Source organism: Chiloscyllium plagiosum, chromosome 7, assembly GCF_004010195.1.
Source record: "Chiloscyllium plagiosum isolate BGI_BamShark_2017 chromosome 7, ASM401019v2, whole genome shotgun sequence".
Taxonomy (NCBI): Eukaryota; Metazoa; Chordata; class Chondrichthyes; order Orectolobiformes; family Hemiscylliidae; genus Chiloscyllium; species Chiloscyllium plagiosum.
In genome coordinates, this window is record NC_057716.1 from 35083099 (window position 1) to 35104891 (window position 21793).

The window sequence follows — 21793 nt, forward strand, 5'->3', positions numbered from 1 at the left end:
GGAAAAGCACAGGAGGTCAGGCAGCATCTGAGGAGCAGGAAAATTGATATTTCGGGCATAAGTCCTTTATCATTCCTGCTACATGTCAATTCTCCTGCTCCTCAGATTCTACCTGACCTGCTATATTTTTCCAGCACTCTATCCTGCCTCTGATCTTCAGCATCTGCAATCCTCACTTCCTTCCTGCTGTGGGTCAGGAGTCTCATGTAGGCCAGACTGGGTAAGGACGGCAGATTTCCTTCCTTAAAGAACATTAGGGAACCAGGTGAGCTTTTTCACGATCACCATCACCGAGGCTGGCATTTATATTCCTGACTTGTACAAGCTGGAGTATTGCATACTGTTATAGGAAAGGTGTGAATGCATCGCGGAAGTGATTTACAAGAATGATTCCAAGAATGAGAAACGTCTGTAATGAGGATAGGTTAAAGAAGTTGGGACTGTTCTCCTGGGACAGAAGAAGTGTGAAAGGAGATTTGATAGAGTTTCTCAACATTATGAGCAGACTGGATAGCGTACAGAGGAAGAAGCTGTTCCCACTCATAAAAGGAACAAGGTTTAAAGTAATATGCAAATGAAGCAATGGGCAATGTGAGAAAATCTTTTTCATACTGCGAGTGGTAAGGGTGTGGAATACACTAGGAGAAAGTGAGGACTGCAGATGCTGGAGATCAGAATCAATAGTGTGGTGCTGGAAAAGCACAGCCGGTCAGGCAGCATCCCAGGAGCAGGAGAATCGACGTTTCGGGCATAAGCCATTCATCATTCCTGATGTCGATTCTCCTGCTCCTCACATATTACCTGACTTGCTGTGCTTTTCCAGCACCACTATCCCAACTCTGATCTTTAGCATCGGCAGTCCTCATTTCCTTTCTGCTGTGGGTCAGGAGTCTCATGTAGGTCAGACTGGGTAGGGACAGCAGATTTCCTTGGATTACACTGCCTGGAAATATAATGGAGCTGAAAATGTGTTGCTGGAAAAGCGCAGCAGGTCAGGCAGCATCCAAGGAACAGGAGAATCGACGTTTCGGGCATAAGCCCTTCTTCTCCTGTTCCTTGGATGCTGCCTGACCTGCTGCGCTTTTCCAGCAACACATTTTCAGCTCTGACCTCCAGCATCTGCAGCCCTCACTTTCTCTGGAAATATAATGGAGGCAGGCTCCATTGAGGCATTCAAGACCAAAAGACCATAAGACATAGGAGCGGAAGTAAGACCATTCGGCCCATTGAGTAAGACACTTGTTATTTGGTTATAAATGGTGTGCAGAGATGTGGGGAAAAGATAGGAGATTAGCAATAGATAATGATACTTATCTGAAGAGCCAGCGAATGCATGATGGGCCGAATGGCCTCCTCCTGCACCTTAACAATTCAGTGATTCTGTAACTTATTGCAGGGTCCACTAAAATCTCTTGCCAACCTAATGTTGAAGGACACTAACCTGGTCCCTGCCTCGACCTTGCTCTCGGATATTGAGGGCAACGCGGTGAGCTTGCTCCTTCGTGCTCAGTAGATTCACATTGAAGGCGATGAGGAAGTTCCGGGCTCCAGTCACTGTGGCTCCCCAGCGCGGGACAAAAGTCGTGCTCCCAAAGTCCGGACTCCACTCCGGATTCTTCAGCTGTAACAGGACAAATTTTTGTATTACACAGACATGCCACTGGGCTGCGAGGGAAAGGAGGCTTCTCTCAGCCTCTTCTTGCAGATGCCTCCAGTGAAAAAAAATACAAACTTTTCCAAATCAATCCCAGCCCCAGTGAGATTTCAAGAATTGCTCCAAGACCTTGGTCCACAGAAAGCCACCCGCCCATGTGACAGGAACAGTGAAGAACAAACAGCCTCCAAACTCTGCAGTCCCAACTGAGGAACCATTTAATTGTTCTTCCTGCAAATCTGAGTCTGAGGGAAAAAAACAAATAGTCCCTTCGCAAATTTGGACATGTTACATTTATTTCTCTCAAATAAATCATTAAATATATCTTGTGAATAGCTGGTGTTCTAGTCTTGATCCCCGGATTACCCGACTCTCCAATTGGAAAAAAAACACACTCATTCCTACGTTATGTATGCTGTCTGCCAACCACTTTCCTATCTAGCTCAATAGTTTATCCACAATCCCATGCACCTTAATATTAGACACTAATCTCTTTCATGGGACTTTGTCAAAAGTGTTCTGAAAGCCCAAATAAACCATATCCACTGACTCCTCCATATCAGCTCTATGGTACATCTTTGAAGAATTCCTGTAGGTGTGTCAAACATGATTTCCCTTTCATTGTCCAAGCTGATTTCATCTGATCCTGCCACTGTTTTTCAAATGCTCAGAATAAAGCTTTGACAATGGACCTTAGGATTTACCACACTTTTGACGTCACACTGACTGGTTCCCCTTTGTCCTCCTTTGCTAAATTCTAAACTGCTCCCACTACTCAGGTTTGATGGTTTTTTTCCCTGGTCAATTTGTGCTGTTAAATGGAAATATAGAAAATAAAAGCGGGAGTAGGCCAGTCAGTCTGTTGAGTGAGGAATGGAAGAAGAATGAAGCAGCGCCTGCTCTGCCATTCAATTTGATCATCCAACTCTCAGTACCTTGTTCCAACTCCTGCCTGTTTGTCAGACATGTAGAACAGTCCATCTTCCTCAGTTACACCGGCACCACACCTGACCTGTTCCTCCGCTACATCGATGACTGTATCAGCACTGCCTTGTGCTCCCACAAGGAGGTTGAACTGTTCATCAACTTTACCTACACCTTCCACCCCGACCTCAAATTCACCTGGATCATCTCGGAAACCTCCCTCCCCTTCCTGAACCGTCTCTGGCGACCGATTAACCACAGGCACAGATGCTGCATGATACCCTTTGAATGTTTTCAAGAAGGAATTGATATAATTCTAGGGGCTAAAGGGATCAGTGTTTTGGCCTCAACTACTTTCTGTGAGATCGGCCTCATTTTAAAAAAACAGAAATAAGAACGGAACATTACTGGTCTCAAAAGGTTATGAATCTGTGGAATTCAATACCCTGGTGTGTGGTGGATGCTGGGACATTGAATAAATTTGAGAATAAATTTAAGATAGATTTTTAATTAGTCATGTTTTGAAGAGTTATGGGGAATGGACAGGAAAAGAGGGTTTAGGCTGAGATGTGATCAGCCATGATTGTATGATGGAGGAGGCTTGAGAGAGGCTGAATGGCCTACTCCTGCTCCTAATTCTTATGTTCTTAGATTTGTTCTGAAGAGGTGCCAATGTTCACACAGCATCTGAACATTCAAGTTGCATCCTAAACTATAGAAATAAAGAAGTATTGTTACAATTATATAAGGCATTGGTGAGACAACATTTGGAATATTGAGTCTAATTTTGGTCTCCTTCCTTGAGAAAGGATATGGTGGTACTGGAGGCAGTTCAGAGGAGGTTCACAAGGTTGATTTCAGGGTTGAAAGGGCTGTTGTATGAGGAGCGGTTGAATAGCTTGGGCTTATATTTGTTGAAGTTCAGAAGTTTGCAGGATCGGACTGAGGTGTGTAAAATGCGAAAGGGGATTGATAAGGTGGATGTTGAACAGATACCCCCCCCCCCCCCTTGTGGGACATAAATATAGAGTGAAAGGAGGTAGGTTCGAAGCTGAGATGAGGAGAACCTACCCTCTCAAAGGGTTGGGAATCTGTGGAACCCACTACCACAGAGTACAGTAGAGGCAGAATCAATGAACATAGAACATTCTAGCACAGTACAGGCCCTTCAGCCCTCCATGCTGCACCAATCTGAAGCCTATCTATCCTGTACTATTCCATTTTCATCCATATTTGTATCCAATTAATTAAATGCCCTTAACATTGGTGAGTCTACTACTGTTGCAGGCAGCGTGTTCCACATCCCTACTACTCTCGAGTAAAGAAACTACCTCTGACATCTGTCCTATATCTATCACCCCTCAATTTAAAGCTATGTCTCCTCATGCTAGCCATCACCATCCAAGGAAAAAGGCTCTCACTATCCACCCTATCTAACTCTCTGATTAACTTATATGTCTCAATTTGAGTCACCTCTCAACCTTCTTCTCTCTAATGAAAACAGCCTAATGTCCCTCAGCCTTTACCAGGGTGGCACGGTGGCTCAGTGGTTCGCACTGCTGCCTCAGAACACCAGGAATCCAGGTTTGATTCCGGCCTCGGGCAACTTTCTGTGTGGAGTTTGCACATTCTCCCTGTGTCTGCATGGGTTTCCTCTGGGTGCTCCGGTTTCCTCCCACAGTCCAAAGAGGTGCAGGTCAGGAGAATTGGTCAGGTAAATTGCCTGTAGTGTTAGGTGCATCAGTCAGAGGGAATTGGGTCTGAGTGGGTTACTCTTCGGAGAGTCAGTGTGGACTTGTTGAGCCGAAGGGCCTGTTCCCACACTGTAGGGAATCTAATCTAATCTTTCTTCATAAGACCTTCCCTCCATACCAGGCAAAATCCTAGTAAATCTCCTCTGCACTCCTTCCAACTCTTCCATATCCTTCCTGTAATGTGGTGACCAGAACTCTATGCAATACTCCAAGTGCGGCCGCACCAGAGTTTTGTGCAGCTACAGCATGACTTCGAGGCTCTAAAACTCAATCCCTCTAACAATAAAAGCTAACACACCGTATGCCTTCTTAACAACCCTATCAACCTGGTCAGCAACTTTCAATGATCTATGTACTTGGACACCAAGATCTGTCTGAACATCTACACTACCAAGAATCTTACCATAGCGCAGTACTCTTTATTCCTGTTGCTCCCTCCAAAGTAAATCACCTCACACCTTTCTGCATTAAACTCCATTAGCCATCTCTCAGCCCAGCTCTGCAGCTTAGCTGTGTCTCTCTGTAACCTGCAACATCCTTCAGCACTATCCATAACTCCACTGAACTTAGTGTCATTCTTCTGCACCTTCATTCAGGTCATTATAAAAATGACAAACAGCAATGGCCCAAAACAGATCCTTGAGGTATCCCACTAGTAACTGAACTCCAGGATGAACATTTACCATCAACTACCATCCTCTGTCTTCTTTCAGCTAGCCAATTTCTGATCCAAACCACTAAATCACCCTCAATGCCATGTCTTCGTATTTTGTGCGATATCCTAACATGGGGAACCTTATCAAACACCTTACATGAGAAACCATATGAAATCCATATGCACCACATCAACCGCTTTACCCTCATCCACCTGTTTGGTCACCATCTCAAAAAACCCAATAAGGTTTGTGAGGCACAACCTACCCTTCACAAAACCATGTTGACTATCCCTAATCATTTTATTCCTCTCTAGATGATTATAAATTCTATCTCTTATAATCTTTTCCAACACTTTACCCATAACAGAAGTAAGGCTCATTTGTCTATAATTACCTGGGTTGTCTCTACTCCCCTTCTTGAACAAGGGGATAACATTTGCTATCCTCCAGTCTTCTGGCACTATTCCTGTAGACAATGATGACATAAAGATCAAAGCCAAAGGTGCAGCAATCTCCTCCCTGGCTTCCCAGAGAATCCGAGGAGAAATCCCATCTGGCCCAGGGGACTTATCTATTTTCACACTTTCCAGAATTGTTAACACCTCCTCCATGTGAACCTCAATCCCATCTAGTCTAGTAGCCTGTATCTCAGTATTCTCTTCCAGAACATTGTCTTTTTCCAGTGTGAGTACTGACGAAAAATCAATCAACAGATTCGAGAAAGACATTGATATGTTTCTGATGAAAAGTAGGATAAAAAGGAGCAGGCAGGAAAGTGGAGTTGTGACCAAGATAAGATCAGCCATGATCATGTAAAACAGCAGAGTGAGCTTAAAGTGCGGAACTTCCTACTCCTACTGGTAATTCCTATGTTCCCGTACCTTCTCCGGCAGCCCTTCATATTCACCAGCACGAATGCTGGGCAATGTTCTCCGACTTTCATCACGAGCTGCTTCTGCGTATAAATACACTGTAAGGAGAGTAAAGGGGCTGTTAGAATAAGCACAAGTTGCAGAAGCAGTGAGCTGAATTTTCTTTAGGAGTGTCCCCCACCACCCAGTCTCACAAGGAGCTGCCCATCTTGTATTAAGTCTCACGGTGAGTATGACAGTACACCTTCAAGTGACTCAGTAGTGGTGATGTTGGGAATGACACTAAACAGAAAACCAGAGTTACTTGTGGTGACAGACCATCTGTAATTATGGATGACTTTAAACTGCATATAGATCAGGCAAATCAAATTAATCAAAATACCATAGAGGAGGAATTCCTAGAGCGTATGTAGGATGTTTTGTTTGGATCAATCCATTGAGAAAAAAACTACAGAACAGGTCATTTTAAACTGAGTACTATGCATTGAGAAAGGAAAAATTGGTAATGAGAGATTGTAAGCAATCCTTTGAAGAATACCACTACAATATAATAGAATTCTGACCCAAGATGGAGAGTGAGGTCCTGACAATGGAGTCCTGAATCTTAATAAAGGAAGCTATGATGGTGTGAGTTGGCTATGATGGATTGGGAAATATTACCAAAAGGAGTGACGGTGGATAGGCAAGGCAAACATTCAAAGAGCAAATGTGTGAACAATAAAAATTATTTATCCCTGTCTGGCAAGGGTGCAAAGAGAATAGTGGCCAAACCATACCTTACAAAGGAAGCTAGAGATAGTCTTAAATCAACTGGAGTCAGCACATAAACACAGTGGCTACAGGAGCAGGCGAGAGGGTAGGAATACTGCGTTGAGGAACCTCACCGCCTAACTCCTCAAAGCCTGTCCATCATCTACAATCAGGTAAGGAAACCTGAGGACTGATGATGCTGGAAAAGTATAGCAGGTCAGTCAACATCCGAGAAGCAGGAGAGTCAACATGTCAAACAGAAGCTCTTCATCAGGAATACAGTAAGGTAGATGGGTTACCTCCAGGTAAGGTAAGAGAAATAGGCAGGTAGTGCAGCAGTCTGCTGTGGCTATCCCAATCTCAAATACGTGTGCTGTTTTGGAAAATGTAGGGGGTAATGGACTCTCAGGGGAATGCAGCATGAACAACCAGGTTTCTGGTACCAAGAATGGCTCTAATGTAATGAGGGGCACTCGGGTTCCAAGCGGTCGATTGTGATATGGAACTTTCCAGTCAGAGGCACAGACAGACATTTCTGTGGCCAGCTGCGAAAAATCAGAATGGTGTATTGCCTCCTGTTGCCAAGATCAAGGATGTCCCAGAGAGCGTGCAGAATGTTCTCAAAAGTGAGAGGGACCAACAGGAGGTCATTTTACACATAGAACATAGAAGAATACAGCGCAGTACAGGCGCTTCGGCCCTCGATGTTGCGCCGATCCAAGCCCACCTAACCTACACTAGCCCACCATATGCCTATCCAATGCCTGCTTAAATGCCCATAATGAGGGAGAGTCCACCACTGCTACTGGCAGGGCATTCCATGAACTCACGACTCGCTGAGTAAAGAACCTACCCCTAACATCTGTCCTATACCTACCCCCCCTTAATTTAAAGCTATACACATTGGAACTAATCACACAGGAAGGGAAATGATTGGAAATCTGAAGGGAGAATATAGAAAGTTAGGCAGGAATTTAAAAATAGGCACGTGTCGACTATTAGATCCCCTAATAGTCAGCAGAAAATTGAGAAATAAATCTGTAAGAATAATAGGGTGGTTAGGGTCGGGGACTTTAAGTTTCAGACTGGGACTGCTATAGTGTTAAAGGTTTAAATGGAGAGGAATTTGTTAAGTGTGTGCAAGAAAATTTTCAGATTCAGTATGTGGATGTACCTACTAGAGAAGGTGCAAAACTTGACCTACTCTTGGAAAATAAGGCAAGGCAGGTGACTGAAGTGTCAGTGGGGGAGCACTTTGGGGCCAGCGACCATAATTCTATTAGTTTAAAAATAGTGATGGAACAGGATAGAAAGGATCTAAAAGTTGAAGTTCTAAATTGGAGGAAGGGATGTTATTGGGCGAGAACTTTCAAAAGCTGATTGGGGGCAGATGCTCACAGGTAAAGGGATGGCTGGAAAATGGGAAGCCTGCAGAAATGAGATAACAAGAGTCCAGAGAAAGTATATTCCTGTCAGGGTGAAAGGAAAGGCTGAATGCTGGATGACTAAAGAAATTGAGGTTTTTGTTAAGAAAAAGAAGGAAGCATATGTCAGATTTTGACAGGAGAGATCGAGAGAATCCTTAGAAGAGTATAAAGGTGGTAGGAATATACTGCTTACCCTAGGACCTTACCATTAAATGTATAAGTCCTGCTCTGATTTGTCTTTCCAAAATGCAGCACCTCACATTTATCTAAATTAAACTCCATTTGCTACTCCTCAGCCCATTGGCCCATCTGATCAAGATCCCGTTGTACTCTGAGGAAATCAGGAGAGCAAAAAGAGGACATGAGATAGCTTTGGCAAAAAGGAGAATCCAAAGGGATTTTATAAATACATTAAGGACAAAAGGGTAACCCAGTAGAACAGCAAGGCAGCCTAAATGTGGAGCTGCAGGAGATGGTGAAAATACTAAGTGAGGATTTTGCATCAGTGTTTACTATGGAGAAAGACATGGAAGATATAGAATGTGGGAAATAGATGGTGACATCTTGAAAAGTGTCCATATTACAGAGGAGGTGGTGCTAGATGTCTTGAAATGCACAAAAGTGGATAAATCCCCAGGACCTAATCAGGTGTACCTGAGAACTCTAGGGAAGTGATTGCTGGGCCCCTTGCTGAGATATTTGTATCATCGAGTCACAAGTGAGGTACCGGAAGACTGGAGGTTTGCTAATGTGGTGCCACTATTTAAGAAAGGTGGTAAGGACATGCCAGGAAACTATAAACTGTTGAGCTTGACAAGTTGTTGGAGGGAATCCTGAGGGACAGGATTCACGTTTATGTGAAAAAGCAAGGACTGATTTTGCATGGGAAATCATGTCTCACAAAATTGATTGAGTTATGAAGAGGATTGATGAGGGGTGAGTGGTGGACATGATCTATATGGACTTCAGTGAGGTGTTCAACAAGGTTTCTCCTGGTAGATTGGTTAGCAAGGTTAGATCTCCTGGAATACTGGGAGAACTAGCGATTTGGGTAAAGAACTGGCTTGAAGTTAGAAGGTGGTGGTGGAGGGTTGTTTTTCAGACTGGAGGCCTGTGACCAGTGGAGTGCCACAAGAATCGATGCTGAGTCCACTACTTTTCATCATTTATATAAATGATTTGGATGTTATCATAGGAGGTATAGTTAGTAAGTTTGTAGACGGCACCAAAGTTGGAGGTGTGGTAGACAGCGAAGAAGGTTACCTCAGATTACAATGGGATTTTGATCAGATGGGTCAATGAGCTGAGGAGTGGCAGATGGAGTTTAATTTAGATAAATGCAAGGTGCTGCATTTTGGAAAAGCAAATCTTAGCAGGACTTACACACTTAATGGTAAGGTCCTGGGGAGTGTTGCTGAACAAAGAGACCTTGGAGTGCAGGTTCATAGCTCCTTGAAAGTAGAGTCGCAGGTTGATAGGATAGTGAAGAAGGCGTTTGGTATGCTTTCCTTTACTGGTCAGAGCATTGAGTATAGGAGTTGGAAGGTCATGTTGCGGCTGTACAGGACATTGGTTAGGCCACTGTTGGAATATTGTGTGTAACTCTGGTCTCCTTCCTATCAGAAGAATGTTGTGAAACTTGAAAGGGTTCAGAAAAGATTTACAAGGATATTGCCAGGGTTGGAGGATCTGAGCTATAGGGAGAGGCTGAATAGGGTTGGGGCTATTTTCCCTGAGGTGTTGGAGGCTGATGGGGTGACCTTACAGAGGTTTATAAAATTATGAGGATAGATAGGATAAATAGACAAGGTCTTTTCTCTGAGGTGGGAGAGTCCAAAACTAGAGGGCATTGGTTTAAGGTGAGAGGGGAAAAATATAAAAGTGACCTAAGGGGCAACTTTTTCACATATGTGTGTGAATGGAATGAGCTGCCAGAGGAAGTGGAGGATGCTTTTAAATTACAACATTTAAAAGTCATCTGGATGGGTATATGAATAGGAAGGGTTTGGAGGGATATGAGACAAGTGCTAGCAAGTGGAACTAGATTAGGTTATTGTATCTGGTCGGCATGGATGAGTTGGACCAATGGGTCTGTTCCCATGCTGTCCATCTCTATGACTCCATGACAACTGCACTATCAGGTGAAGCACCCGGTCAGTGGCAAAATCACAGCAGATTCTGCCCAGAAAGAAAAAAAACAATAAACCTTGTGAATGGTGTAGACAGATTCGCCATACCTTGTATACTTCAGACAGTGCTGCAGTATGACCAGTACATTCATGTCCAAATATTACTGTTTCTTTACTGGATTTTATTCTAGGCAGTTGGTAGAGTGGAGCTGGGACAAAAGCTATTGAGTTGAGACCATATTATTCTGGAGTTGGGTACGTCTGTGTCCCTGGCCCAGCATACAGTTTAGCTGCTATACAGGCCCCTGCATCCTCCCATTCCCCTGTCTCAATCAAGGTCAATATATACAGCAAGCACATTGTGCTTGAGACCAACTGGGGAGCATATGTGTCAACACAGAGACACTTGCAGAAGTACACAACTAACACCCACACACACATGCAACAGACAGATAGACACACACACGCGCATACACACTGGCACTGAGACAGACACACACACATACATGGTATACACACAATCAACTGGGGAAATGTCATAGTTGATGTCTCTGGAGATCTGTTTCAGGGTTCTATGTCAGAAACCTGCACAAACGAAGAGACATGTTTATCTAAAGCTACAGTTAACATTACATTTGTGAGTCCTAGAGATCAACAGCACAGAAAAAGGTCTTTTGGCCCATCACGCCCAGTTACTATTGTAATCCCATTTTCCAGCATTTGGCCCATAAGTCTTGTATGCCTTGGCACCGCAAGTGCAGATTGAAATACTTCTTAAATATTATGAGAGTTTCTGTCTCTATCACCCTTAGAGGCAGTGAGTTCCAGATACCACTATCCTCTGGACGAAGTGGTTTTCCCTCATTTTCTCTAAATCTTCTGCCCTTTACCTTAAATCCATGGCCTAGGTCACTGATCCCTCCATCAAGGGGAAAGGTTTCTTCCTGTCTACCATATCTATGCCCCTCATAGCTTTCTACATCTCAATCATGTCCTCTGTCAATCTCTTAGGCTCTAAGGAAAACAGCCCTAATTCTGTACAATCTCTCCTCATAAATGAGTTTCTCCAGCTGAGACGGTATCCTGGTAAATCTCCTTTGTACCCTCTCCAGTGCTATCACATCTCTTTTAGAATGTGGATTCCAGAACAGTACACAATGCTCTAGCTGTGGCTCAATCAACATTTTATACAGTTCCAGCATAGCCCCCTGCTCTTAAACTCTACACCTCAGTTAATAAAGGCAAGTATGCTTTATTCATCTACTCTGATACCTTAAGGACTAGTGAACATGCACATACTCCGATTCTCAGTGCTTCCCAAGGTCCTCTTGTCTTGTTTGTCTTGTCCGAGTACAGCACTTTGAATTTATCTGGATTGAATTCCACTCTGTGAAGTTACTAAAAGATATAAACAGTCACAGTTGAGGGGGAGCACTGTGACAAATGGAGTTCAATGTGGAGAAGAGAGATATCATCCACTTTGGATCCGAAAAAGACATATTTAAATGTCAAAATGTATGGCACAGAGACATTAGATAAATTACTAAAGATGCATTTGCAGGTATAAAACAACACCAGGAATAGGTGAAGGAGGCGAAGGGAAAGATTTTGATTTCAGTGGTCTGGGAATACCAAGGGGAAGGTTCTGTGCTGTATTTGGGTACAGAGCCTTATGCTTCGTTCAGGGTCCTGAGTTCAGTTCCAGGTACCGACCGCCAAGCACAATGGCACGGCATTGGGAGGTGGATTATCGGGACAGGCAGATGAGGCTTGTGTTTTCTTGAAGGACTGGTGGTGGGGATGGTGATCTAATTGATGTAAAATGATAAAGGGATTTGGGTAAATTATAGAGAATCTATTTCCTCTATTAAGAGAATCTTGGATAAAGAGCATAACCATAGAAGTAAAGCCACTGTAGTCTAGAATTGGTTTAACCTGAGGATCACCATACCTCAGTTGACGGGTGAAGGTGAGAAGATAGGACATCATAGTAACCTCAGCTGGTGCAGGAATTGAACCCACTCTGTATTGCAAACCAGTCATCCAAGCTAACTAAATTCCAAGCATCCCGGGCTTAATGATTTAAGGAGGGACTTTGGCAGTACCATTTCACACAAAGGATTGTGGAAATCTGGAATTCTGTCCCAACCACCTCCCACCCTCCCACCCCACCCCGGCCTATCTCTGTCCCTGTCTCCATCTCCATCCCTGTCTCCATCTCCATCTCCATCTCCATCCCCACCAGGCTGTGAACTCAGAGCCATTGACATTTTCAAAAGGGATGAGATATTTATTTGGTAAGATTTGGGCGATCAGATTCTGGCTGATAGCAGAACAGACTGGCGGGCCGAGTGGTCCAATCTTATTCTTGTGAGACTCATACTAATAAACACACACATTCACAGATATGCTCACATACAATCTCTCTCTCTCATATACACACATAATCTCACTTTAACTCTTTCACATTAACACACCCACTTTCTCACTCACATACTTACTAACACATGCTCTCCCTTTCTTTTTTACATACACAATTGCACAAACATATGCAATCTTTCTTTTTCATTTACAAACTCTCTTACACATACTTCCAATGACACCCACACATTCTCCCTCACACACAATTACACTAACATACACATGTACAAACTCCCACGAAAACACACACTCACAATACCCTCTCTCACAAATACATTCACAATACATCACAGTCCTTCTGACATTTGGGCCTACACACAGACCTCCCAGTCCACATACACACACATATGCATACTCACCCACCCACCAGTTTATGGGCCATCATTGTCCTCATTTGTTTTTCTCAAAAGCACTCACCAGGCACTTCCAGGTTGTCTGCAAGCCGTTTGCCGAACTCATTTGCACACCAAACACAATCAGCCATATCGACATTCCGGACTGGGATAAAGGGACAAACATCCAGACTACCTAATCTGGGATGTTCACCTAAGAGCAAAAATTGTCAAATTAAAATCAAAGCAGTTTGGAGTTCTTAACCATTCAAAACTATGCACTTGGAAAAGAACAAAAGCAATATTAAAACATTGATTCAGAACAGGAGAAATTCAGATTAATTCCAAGTTAGAGATGGGAATTTTCAATTCTCAAATTCTAAATCACTATCACATCTATGATGTTGTGATTCTACGACTCTTGTCCAACAAAAGAGAATCTAACCATTGTCCTTTGACATTCAATGGCGTTACCATTACTGAACTCCCCCGCTATCTGCATCCTGGGGGGATTTACCATTGACCAGAAATTCAATTGGACGCCTAAAATAAAACAAAGAATTGTGGATGCTAGAAATCTGAGACAAACAAGAACAAATTGCTGGAGAAACTCAGCAGGTCTGGCAACACCTCTGAAGAGAAAACATTGTAAATGTTGAGACCTGTGACCCTTCTTCAGAACGGATAGCAGCTCGGAAAAGGAACTAGGGATGGGGAAGAAAGGTATGAGCATACAGATGCAAAGGGAGCCCAGAGACAGAGATAAAACAAACATGGGTAGATAAGAGGAGTGTTGCTCTAGTAAGCCAGGGAAGAAGAGAGGCTAGATAGGTTCTGCTGTAAAGTGACAATGGTAACTAGGGCCTACCCCTCTGACACCACATGATTGAAGGTTGCCATGGACACAGGTGGTATATTTAATGAGGTGAGCAGTGGAAACTGATTTGAGAAATAAACCCACAGTCCAACAGAGAGAACCTTCCAACCAGCCTCCTGAAAAGGACAGCTCATCAAAATATGGGAGGATTCAACCTGCTGTGTGTATTTCAAACCACATTTAATGGTCTAAACCCAAGCCAACACACTGCTTAAGTTAGAGCCACATTGAGCTCAGTCTGCAGAGTGAGTGTAAACAGAGCCATTTAAATCAATACACCCAATGGTGCAGGAAACTTACCCTGAATTAATCACAGACAGGGTAGGTCACTATTATCTCGCAAGATTTGTTGAGGATCACAACTCTGTGCTGAGGTACGGTCAGAGTTTACCACACACACTGGGCTAGCCACAATTTGTTTCAATTTAAAGTAAGTTATTGGATAAACTTGCACTCTTGTGCTTGCACTTACATACATGTCGATGTTGGCAGACTGTGAATTTGGGTCCACAGGATTGTGTGGAACAGGAATGCTAAGGAACACAGTGTTATTGGGAGGGGGGCGGGGGGGGGGGGGGATGGAGGGGAGGGGTCAGTGAGGAGCAAACTCCAGGCTGCATTATAAACACTGCAGGGGATTGCACAGAATTTGAGGAGAAGCCCTCAATCCTCAACTCCTCCTTTAGCACCAGTGTGCTATTGATCAACCAGGCAGGCATCACTTGTCTGATCTCCCCACAATTAGCCACCTGCCAGCTCACCTCTGTGTGTCGTCATGTCGATGAGGTCAAAGGCCACTTGTGCAGCATTCAATGCTCCCTCTACCACAGCCTCGGGAGAACCAACAAACGTATACACCGTCCGATTAGTGGACGGACCAGGATCCACATCCAACAGAGAGCAGCCATTAGTCCGTGAAATAGCAACAGCGATGGCATCAATAACCTAGCAGCGAGGATTCAGGAAAGGCCTTATTCAGAGAGTGGAGAGGAACAGTTACAGGTAAAACACTTTAAACAACAATGTAGAGACTGACAAAACCTGAAAGAGATTGGGCACATTATCTCGACAAATCCAGGACACTCTAGTTGGCATCTTGTATGTAATTATGGTGTCAGATGATGTTAATATGGATAAGTCCAATCCCAGAAGGAAAATTGGCTTGACAGAATTCCTTGTTTTGAGGCAATGTTTGCAGACAGCTGCAAGTGCGGACAATTACCTACATGCACTCATTCAGGAACTGGCCTGTGCACGGATCCAAACATAATACGCATCACACGTGATGTCATGCACAGGGTAATGCGTGCAATTTGAATGTTGATATGTGGATGTGGGTGTCTGGGTAGGGGTGTGCTGTGGGTAGGGATGTAGGTGTTAGTGTGGGGGTATGGTTGGGGGTGTGGGCACGTGCATATAGGCTTGTGGGAAGGGATGTGGATTTGGGGCTGAGTGGGTGTGTCGGTGTGAGTGTGTCTGTGTAGAGAGGTGTGGGTGGCATTGGGAGACAAGGCAGGTTCATGGCTCAGGAGGCCCTCTGCCCCTCTGTCTGTCTTTGTCCATGCTCCCTCCCTACTTCGCTTCCTCTCCCTACTCCACCCTCCCTCCAACTTCCTCCTTAAACCCATGTCCCTCCCAGTTGTCTCCGAGGTGTTGATGCTACTTCCCAAGTCTGGATTTCTGCACCACACACCCCCGCCCTTGCACTCCCCTTCTGACTCTGAGGGAATTGCCCAGGAAATTGAAGATTGCATTTGAAAGTTCCTCAGCGCCTGTAACTCTCAGAAATTCTCCATTTAAATCAGAGAGTTTAGAGGGTTCACTGCAGTTAGACAAACAATTACCCAGGAACAATTAGATAATTAACAACCTTCTCTAACTCCTAGGTAACTATTAAACTAAAGCCTTGACTTACACAGGTTCCTTCCAATGATATCTTACATACCTTGGACCCTGACCTGACACTGTCCTCACCATTTGGGACATGAAATCCCAAAACCCACCACTGGACATGGCAACCTTCCCTCTTTCTCCAATAGGCAACAGCCCTCCTCTCCCTTTGGATCCTGACCAGCCCCTCCCTCCCCCTCAGTACTGACAACCCCCTCTCCATCATAGAATCATACAGTACACAAGAGGCCTTTCAGTCCATCAAATCTATACTGCCAAAAATATACAGTAATATTATTTACATTAGTCACACTTTCCCGCATGAGGCCTATAGCCTTGAATGTTATGGCATTTCAACTGCTCATCTAAGTACATTTTAAAGGTTGTGATGTTTCTTGTCTCAATGTCCATTTTGGGCAATGCATTGCACATCTCCAGCCCCCTCTGGGTGAAAGACATCTTCGTCACATCCCCTCTAAATCTTCTGCCTGACTTGAACTCCCTCACCCTCTGAGACCACACACACCTCTCCTTCTCGATCAGATTGACTAGAAGAGGTTTTAGGAGGAGGGCTTGTAGAAACTTCAGTCGATTGGTGAGGGCAATTGTCCTCCTTTGACCAAAGAGAGAGAAGAGATTAGATACAGTTGATTAAATGTTTTGATTAATCACTAGCCTTCAAAAAGAAATTGGATATAAACATGAAAGGGAAGAGATTGCATTGGGAAGTAGCAGGAAAATAGGACTAACATTTCAAAAGAGCTGGCAGGGTGTGATGGGCTGAATGATCACCAGTGTCATGCTATGCTGGAATGCTCCAGCACAAGAGACAGGGATCAGTGGGTGACTAAAAAAAAGAGAAGAAATTCTGCCCATTTCATGTATCCCCAATCCAGGAAGCTAATTAGTCTGAATCCTGAAATCCACCAATTTATTTTGGAAGCTGATCTTGGAATCATCTCTCAATAAGCAGCAGCTCCTCAGCTTCAACTAATGCTGGTCTAACTGTGTCTTCAGATTGATCTCTGCATGTAGTCCTGGTAAGATAGCTGGTAAATTACTGAGCAGCCATTAATTCCAGCCTTACCTCCTTATTCTGCCCGTTGGAGAAATTTGGAACACATTCCACAAGCCGGGCCATGATTTTCCAACTATCCGTCAATTCCTGCAAAGAAGGAGATCGGAATAAGCCCTCCTCAGAGCACGGTTGCTAATTCACTCTGCACTCACGGCTATTCATTATGACAATACTTACCTTTAATGTGTGTGTATATATGTGCTCACATTACAGCCACACTGACCTTTTTACAGTCTATCAATCAGTTACTAGAAGAACAGGATCCTGACACAACATCTGATTGATCAGATTAGTAGACACCACCACTTAAAGGGGACACAACATGTGCCAAACTACAGCATTAATTACTTCACTTTTGAGTTGGTCTTTCATTCATATTTTATTTTTGCCCTTTGTCCCAGGGTAGGATCTGAGGGACGCATCAAGGATCAGAGAGATCACATCAGCTCTGATGGATAGGCATCTAGACTCAAAACGTTAGCTTGGATGTTGCCTGACCAGCTGTGATCACTAGCACTTTTTTTTCAGGATAGGTTCCAGCATCTGCAGTAATTTGCTCCTACAAGGATCAAAGGGATCTTGGTGTGCGTTTAAAATGGTCCCTTAAGGTATCAGGAACAGGTGAATAAAGTGGTCAAGAAGTCAGATAGTATACTTGCCTTCAGTAGCTGAGGTACAAAGCTACAGAGGAGGAACTATATAAGGTCACAAATCACAAGACACCAGGTTATAGCCCAACTGATTTACTTGAAATCACAAGCTTTTGGAACCCTGCTCCTTCATCAGACTCCTTCATAGCTTCACCTAACATTGGTTAGTCCACAACGAGAGTATTGTGTGCACTTCTGGAAGGCATATTGTAGGAGGAATGTGATAGCACTGGAGATGGTGCAGAGGAGTTACCAGGATGATGCGTTTCACTTATGAAGAGACATTGGATAGGTGGGAACAAAAAGAAAAAGAAAAAGCTAAAAAATCTCAGCAGGTCTGGCAGCATCTGTGGAGAGAAATCACTTAACATTTCAGGATCGTGACCCTTCCTCAGAACTGATGGTAGCTGAGAAGATGGAGGTACGGGATACGGAGTAAATGATACGTGGAGATAAAGCACAAAGAGAGGGAGAAGAACAGTTGGACAAAGGAGTGCACAATGATCAGGCTGGGGAGGTTATCATTAGCTGTTACTGGGGATGTTAATGGCTAACAATAGGTTGTGTGTAATAGCACTCACCCAGCCTGTTTGTTAGCCCCTCCCCGCCTCTGATCTTCTGCATAAAAAAATGACATTTCCCAGCCTCTATCAGTTTTGAGTAACTGTACCTGAAATGTTAATTTTGATTTCTCTCAACAGATGCTGAGTCAATAAAGTGTGGTGCTGGATAAAGCACAGCAGGTCAGGCAGCATCCAAGGAGCCGTCTCAGGCAGGACCCTTCATCAGGACTACTGCCATGCCTGTTGATATTTTCCAATAATTTGTTTTGTTTCTGATTTCCAGCATCCACAGTTCCTTCGGTTCACCTTGGTAACGATGGAGTTGTTTTCTTGACAGCACAGAAGATTAGAGGGGACAGGGCGGAGATGTATAATATGATGAGGGGCATAGATAGGATACACAGGAAAAAAAAAGCCTTTCTCATTGTTAGAATGATTAGTGGCCAAGAAGCGTAGATTTATGGTAAGGGCCAAAGCAGAGATATAAGGAAAAACGTTTACCCATTGGATATGCACAATGCTGGCTGGCCAGCGTTTATTGTCTGTCCCGAGTTGCATTTGAGAAGGTGATGGTGAGCTGTCCTCTTGAGCTACTGTAGTTCATCTACTGTAGGTAGACCCAGAATGCCCTTAAGATGTAAACGCTATGATTCCGACCCAGTGACAGTGAAGAAATGGCAATATATTTCCAAGTCTTAATGGTGAGTGGCTTAGATGCTAACCTACAGATAGTGGTGTTCCCATGTAGCTGCAGCCTTTGTCCTTCTATGTGGTAGAGGTTGTGGGTTTGGAAGATGCTGACTAAGGAGCCTTGCTGTAATTATACAATGCACCTTGTTGATTTGGAAGATGGCACACACTGCTGATACTGAGCATCAGTGGTAGAGGAAGTGGATGCTTGTGGCTGTGGTGTCAGTCAAGTGGGCTGCTTTGTCCTGGAAGGTATCAAGCTTTTTGAGTGTTGTTGGAATCGCACCCATCTTGGAACATGTGGAATATTTCATCAAATGCTTGGTCTTGTAGATGGTGAACAGGCTTTAAGGAGTCTGGAGGTGAGTTACTCTTTGCAATCTTCCTCGTCTCTGACCTGCTCTTGTATTTATCTGTTGAGTCCAGTTCAGTTTCTAGTCAATATAACCCCCGGGAGGTTGATAGTGAGGGGTTTAGTGATGGCAACACCACTGAATGTCAAGAGTGATGGTTAGATTGCCTATTGTTGGAAATGGTGTGGTGTAAATGAGGCTGTAGCACAGATCGAAATTGGCAGGTATGATGTGGTGGGCATCACGGAGATGTGGCTGCAAGGGGATCAGGACTAGGAGTTGAATATTCAAGGATATACATCCCATCAAAAAGATAGGCAGGTGGGCAGAAGGGATGGGATTGCCTTATTAGTAAGAAATGAAATTAAATCAACAGTAAGAAACAAAGTAGGATCAGATGGTGTAGAATCTGTGTGGGTAATACTGAGGAACTGTAAAGGTAAAATAAACCATAGTTGGATTTCAGGCCTCCAAACGGTAGTCAGGAGCTGGGGCACAAGATATACCAGGAGATAGAAAAGATGTGTAGGAAAGACAAAGTTACAGTGATCATGATGAATTGCAATATGAAGATGGACTGGGAAAATCAGATTGGTAGTAGATTGTAAGAAAAGGAATTTGTGGACTGTTTATGAGATGGCTTTTTGAAGCAGCTTGTGGTGGTGCCCACTAGACAACAGGCAATACTGGATTTAGTGTTGTGCTATGAACTTCTGGTGAAGGAACCTTCAGGAAGCAGTGATCATAAAATGATTGAATTTACTCTGCAATTTGAGAGGGAAAAGTTGGAATCAGAGGTTACGGTATTACAGCTGAATGAAGGCATTTCCAGAGGCATGAGGGAGGAGCTGGGTAGAACTGACTGGGAGAGGAGCCGAGCAGGAAAGACAGTGGAACAGCAATGGCAGCAGTTTCTGGGAATAATTCAGGAGACAGAGCAGAGATTCGTCCAGAGGAAAAGAAGGCATACTTAAGGGAGGATGAGGCAACCATGGCTGATTAGAGAAGTCAGTGATAGCATAAAAGCAAAAGAGAAAGCACATAATGTGGCAAAGGCAGTGGGAAACCAAAGGATTGGGAAGTTTACAAAGACCAACTGAGAACAACAAAAAAAGAAATGGGGAGAGAGAAGATTAAAAATGAGGGTAAGCTAGCCAGTAATATAGAGGAAAAAGTGAAGATTGCAGATTAAGATCAGACTGCTGGAGATCAGAGTCAAAAAGTGTGGCGCTGGAAAAACATTGCCGGTCAGGCAGCATCGGAAGTGCAGGAGAGTCAATGTTTCGAGCATAAGCTCTTCATCAGGAATATGTCTGTATGGGGGAAGGGAGAGTTGCCAAGGGGGCTGAGAGATAAATAGGAGGGGTTTGGGGCTGGGGGAAAGGTAGCTGGGAGTGCGATAGATGAAGATGGGGGGTGATGGTGATGGATCAGAGCGGAGGGTGAAGCGGATAGGCGGGAAGGACAATGGACAGGTAGGGCAGTTCAAAAGCTGAGTTGGAAGGTTGGATCTGGGATAACACAGAGGGGGAGGGGAGGGGAGATGAAGAAACCTGTGAAGTCGATGTTGATTCCGTGTGCTTGGAGGATCCCATGGCGGACGATGAGGCGTTCTTCCTCCAGGCATTGGGTGGCTAGAATCTGGTGGGAAAGGAGGCCCAGGACTTGCAAATCCTTGGTGGAGTGGGCAAGGGAGTTGAAGTGGTCGGTCACAGGGCGGTGGGGTTGTTTGGTGTGTGTGTCCCAGAAATGTTCTCTAGCATATTCTGCAAGTTGGCATCCTGTCTCCCCGATATCGAGGAGACCACATTGAGAGCAACTGTCACAGTAGATGAGGTGTTTGTACAGGAAAACCTCTGCCTGATGTGGAAGGGTCCTTTGGGGCCTTGGATGGAGGTGAGGGGGGAACTGTGGGTGTATCTCTTGCGGTCGCAAAGGAATGTACCGGGAGTGGAGGTTGGGTTGGTGGGGGGCATCGACCTAATGAGGGAGTTGCAGAAGGAACGGTCTCAGTGGAATGCTGACAGAGGGGGGAGGGAAATATATCTCTGGTGGTGGTGGAAGTGGCAGAGATGATACATTTTATGCAGAGATTGATAGGGTGGAAGGTTAGGATCAAAGGATTCTATTCTTGTGGCTGGTGGACTGGGGTTCATGGGTGGAGGTGTGGGAAGTGAAAGAAATGTGCTGGAGGGCCTAGTTGAGCACTTGGGAGGGGAAATTGCGGTTCTTGAAATAGGAGGCCATCTGGGCTGTTCTGGAGTTGAATTAGTCCTCTGGGGAGCAGATGCAGTGCAGGCAGAGGAATTGAGAGTAAGGGATAGCCTCTTTACAGGAGGTAAGGTGGGAGGAGGTGTAGTCCAGGTAGCTGTGGGAGTCAGTGAGTTTGAAGTAGATGTCCGTGTGGAGTTGGTCAACAGAAGTGGAGATAGACAGGTCCAGGAAGGGGAGGGAGGTGTCCAAGAAGGTCCAGGTGAACTTGAGGTCAGGGTGGAAGGTGTTCGTGAAGTTAGTGAACTGTTCAACCTCCTTGTGGTACTGTGAGGTGGCACTGATACAGTCATTGATGTAAGGGAGGAAAAGGTCAGGAACCGTGTCTGTGTAGCTGCGAAAGATGGACTGTTCCATGTACCCGATGAAGAGGCAGGCATAGCCTGGGCCCATGCGGGTGCCCATGGCTACCCCCTTGGTCTGAAGGAAGTGGGAGAATTTGAAAGAGAAATTTTTGAGGGTGAGGAAGTTCAGCCAATCAACTCCCCCTCCCACTCTGCCA

The 21793-nt window shown here is 44.5% G+C and overlaps 1 protein-coding gene across 5 annotated transcripts in view; it reads right to left on the minus strand.

Moving 5' to 3' along the window:
* The window catches only part of ftcd (formimidoyltransferase cyclodeaminase), a 48595-nt gene extending 31576 nt beyond the window's left edge, over nucleotides 1-17019 (minus strand). For 2 of the 5 annotated variants that reach the window (XM_043693424.1, XM_043693421.1), the window contains exons 1-5: nucleotides 16774-16925; nucleotides 14558-14741; nucleotides 13005-13133; nucleotides 5870-5958; nucleotides 1442-1621 (exon numbers count right to left, since the gene is read on the minus strand). In XM_043693424.1, coding sequence (XP_043549359.1) covers nucleotides 1442-1621; nucleotides 5870-5958; nucleotides 13005-13133; nucleotides 14558-14741; nucleotides 16774-16827 — 636 coding nt within the window. In that variant the 5' untranslated portion in view covers nucleotides 16828-16925. The other 3 variants (XM_043693422.1, XM_043693426.1, XM_043693423.1) reach the window with 3 other exon arrangements.
* Nucleotides 17020-21793: the final 4774 nt, after the last annotated feature.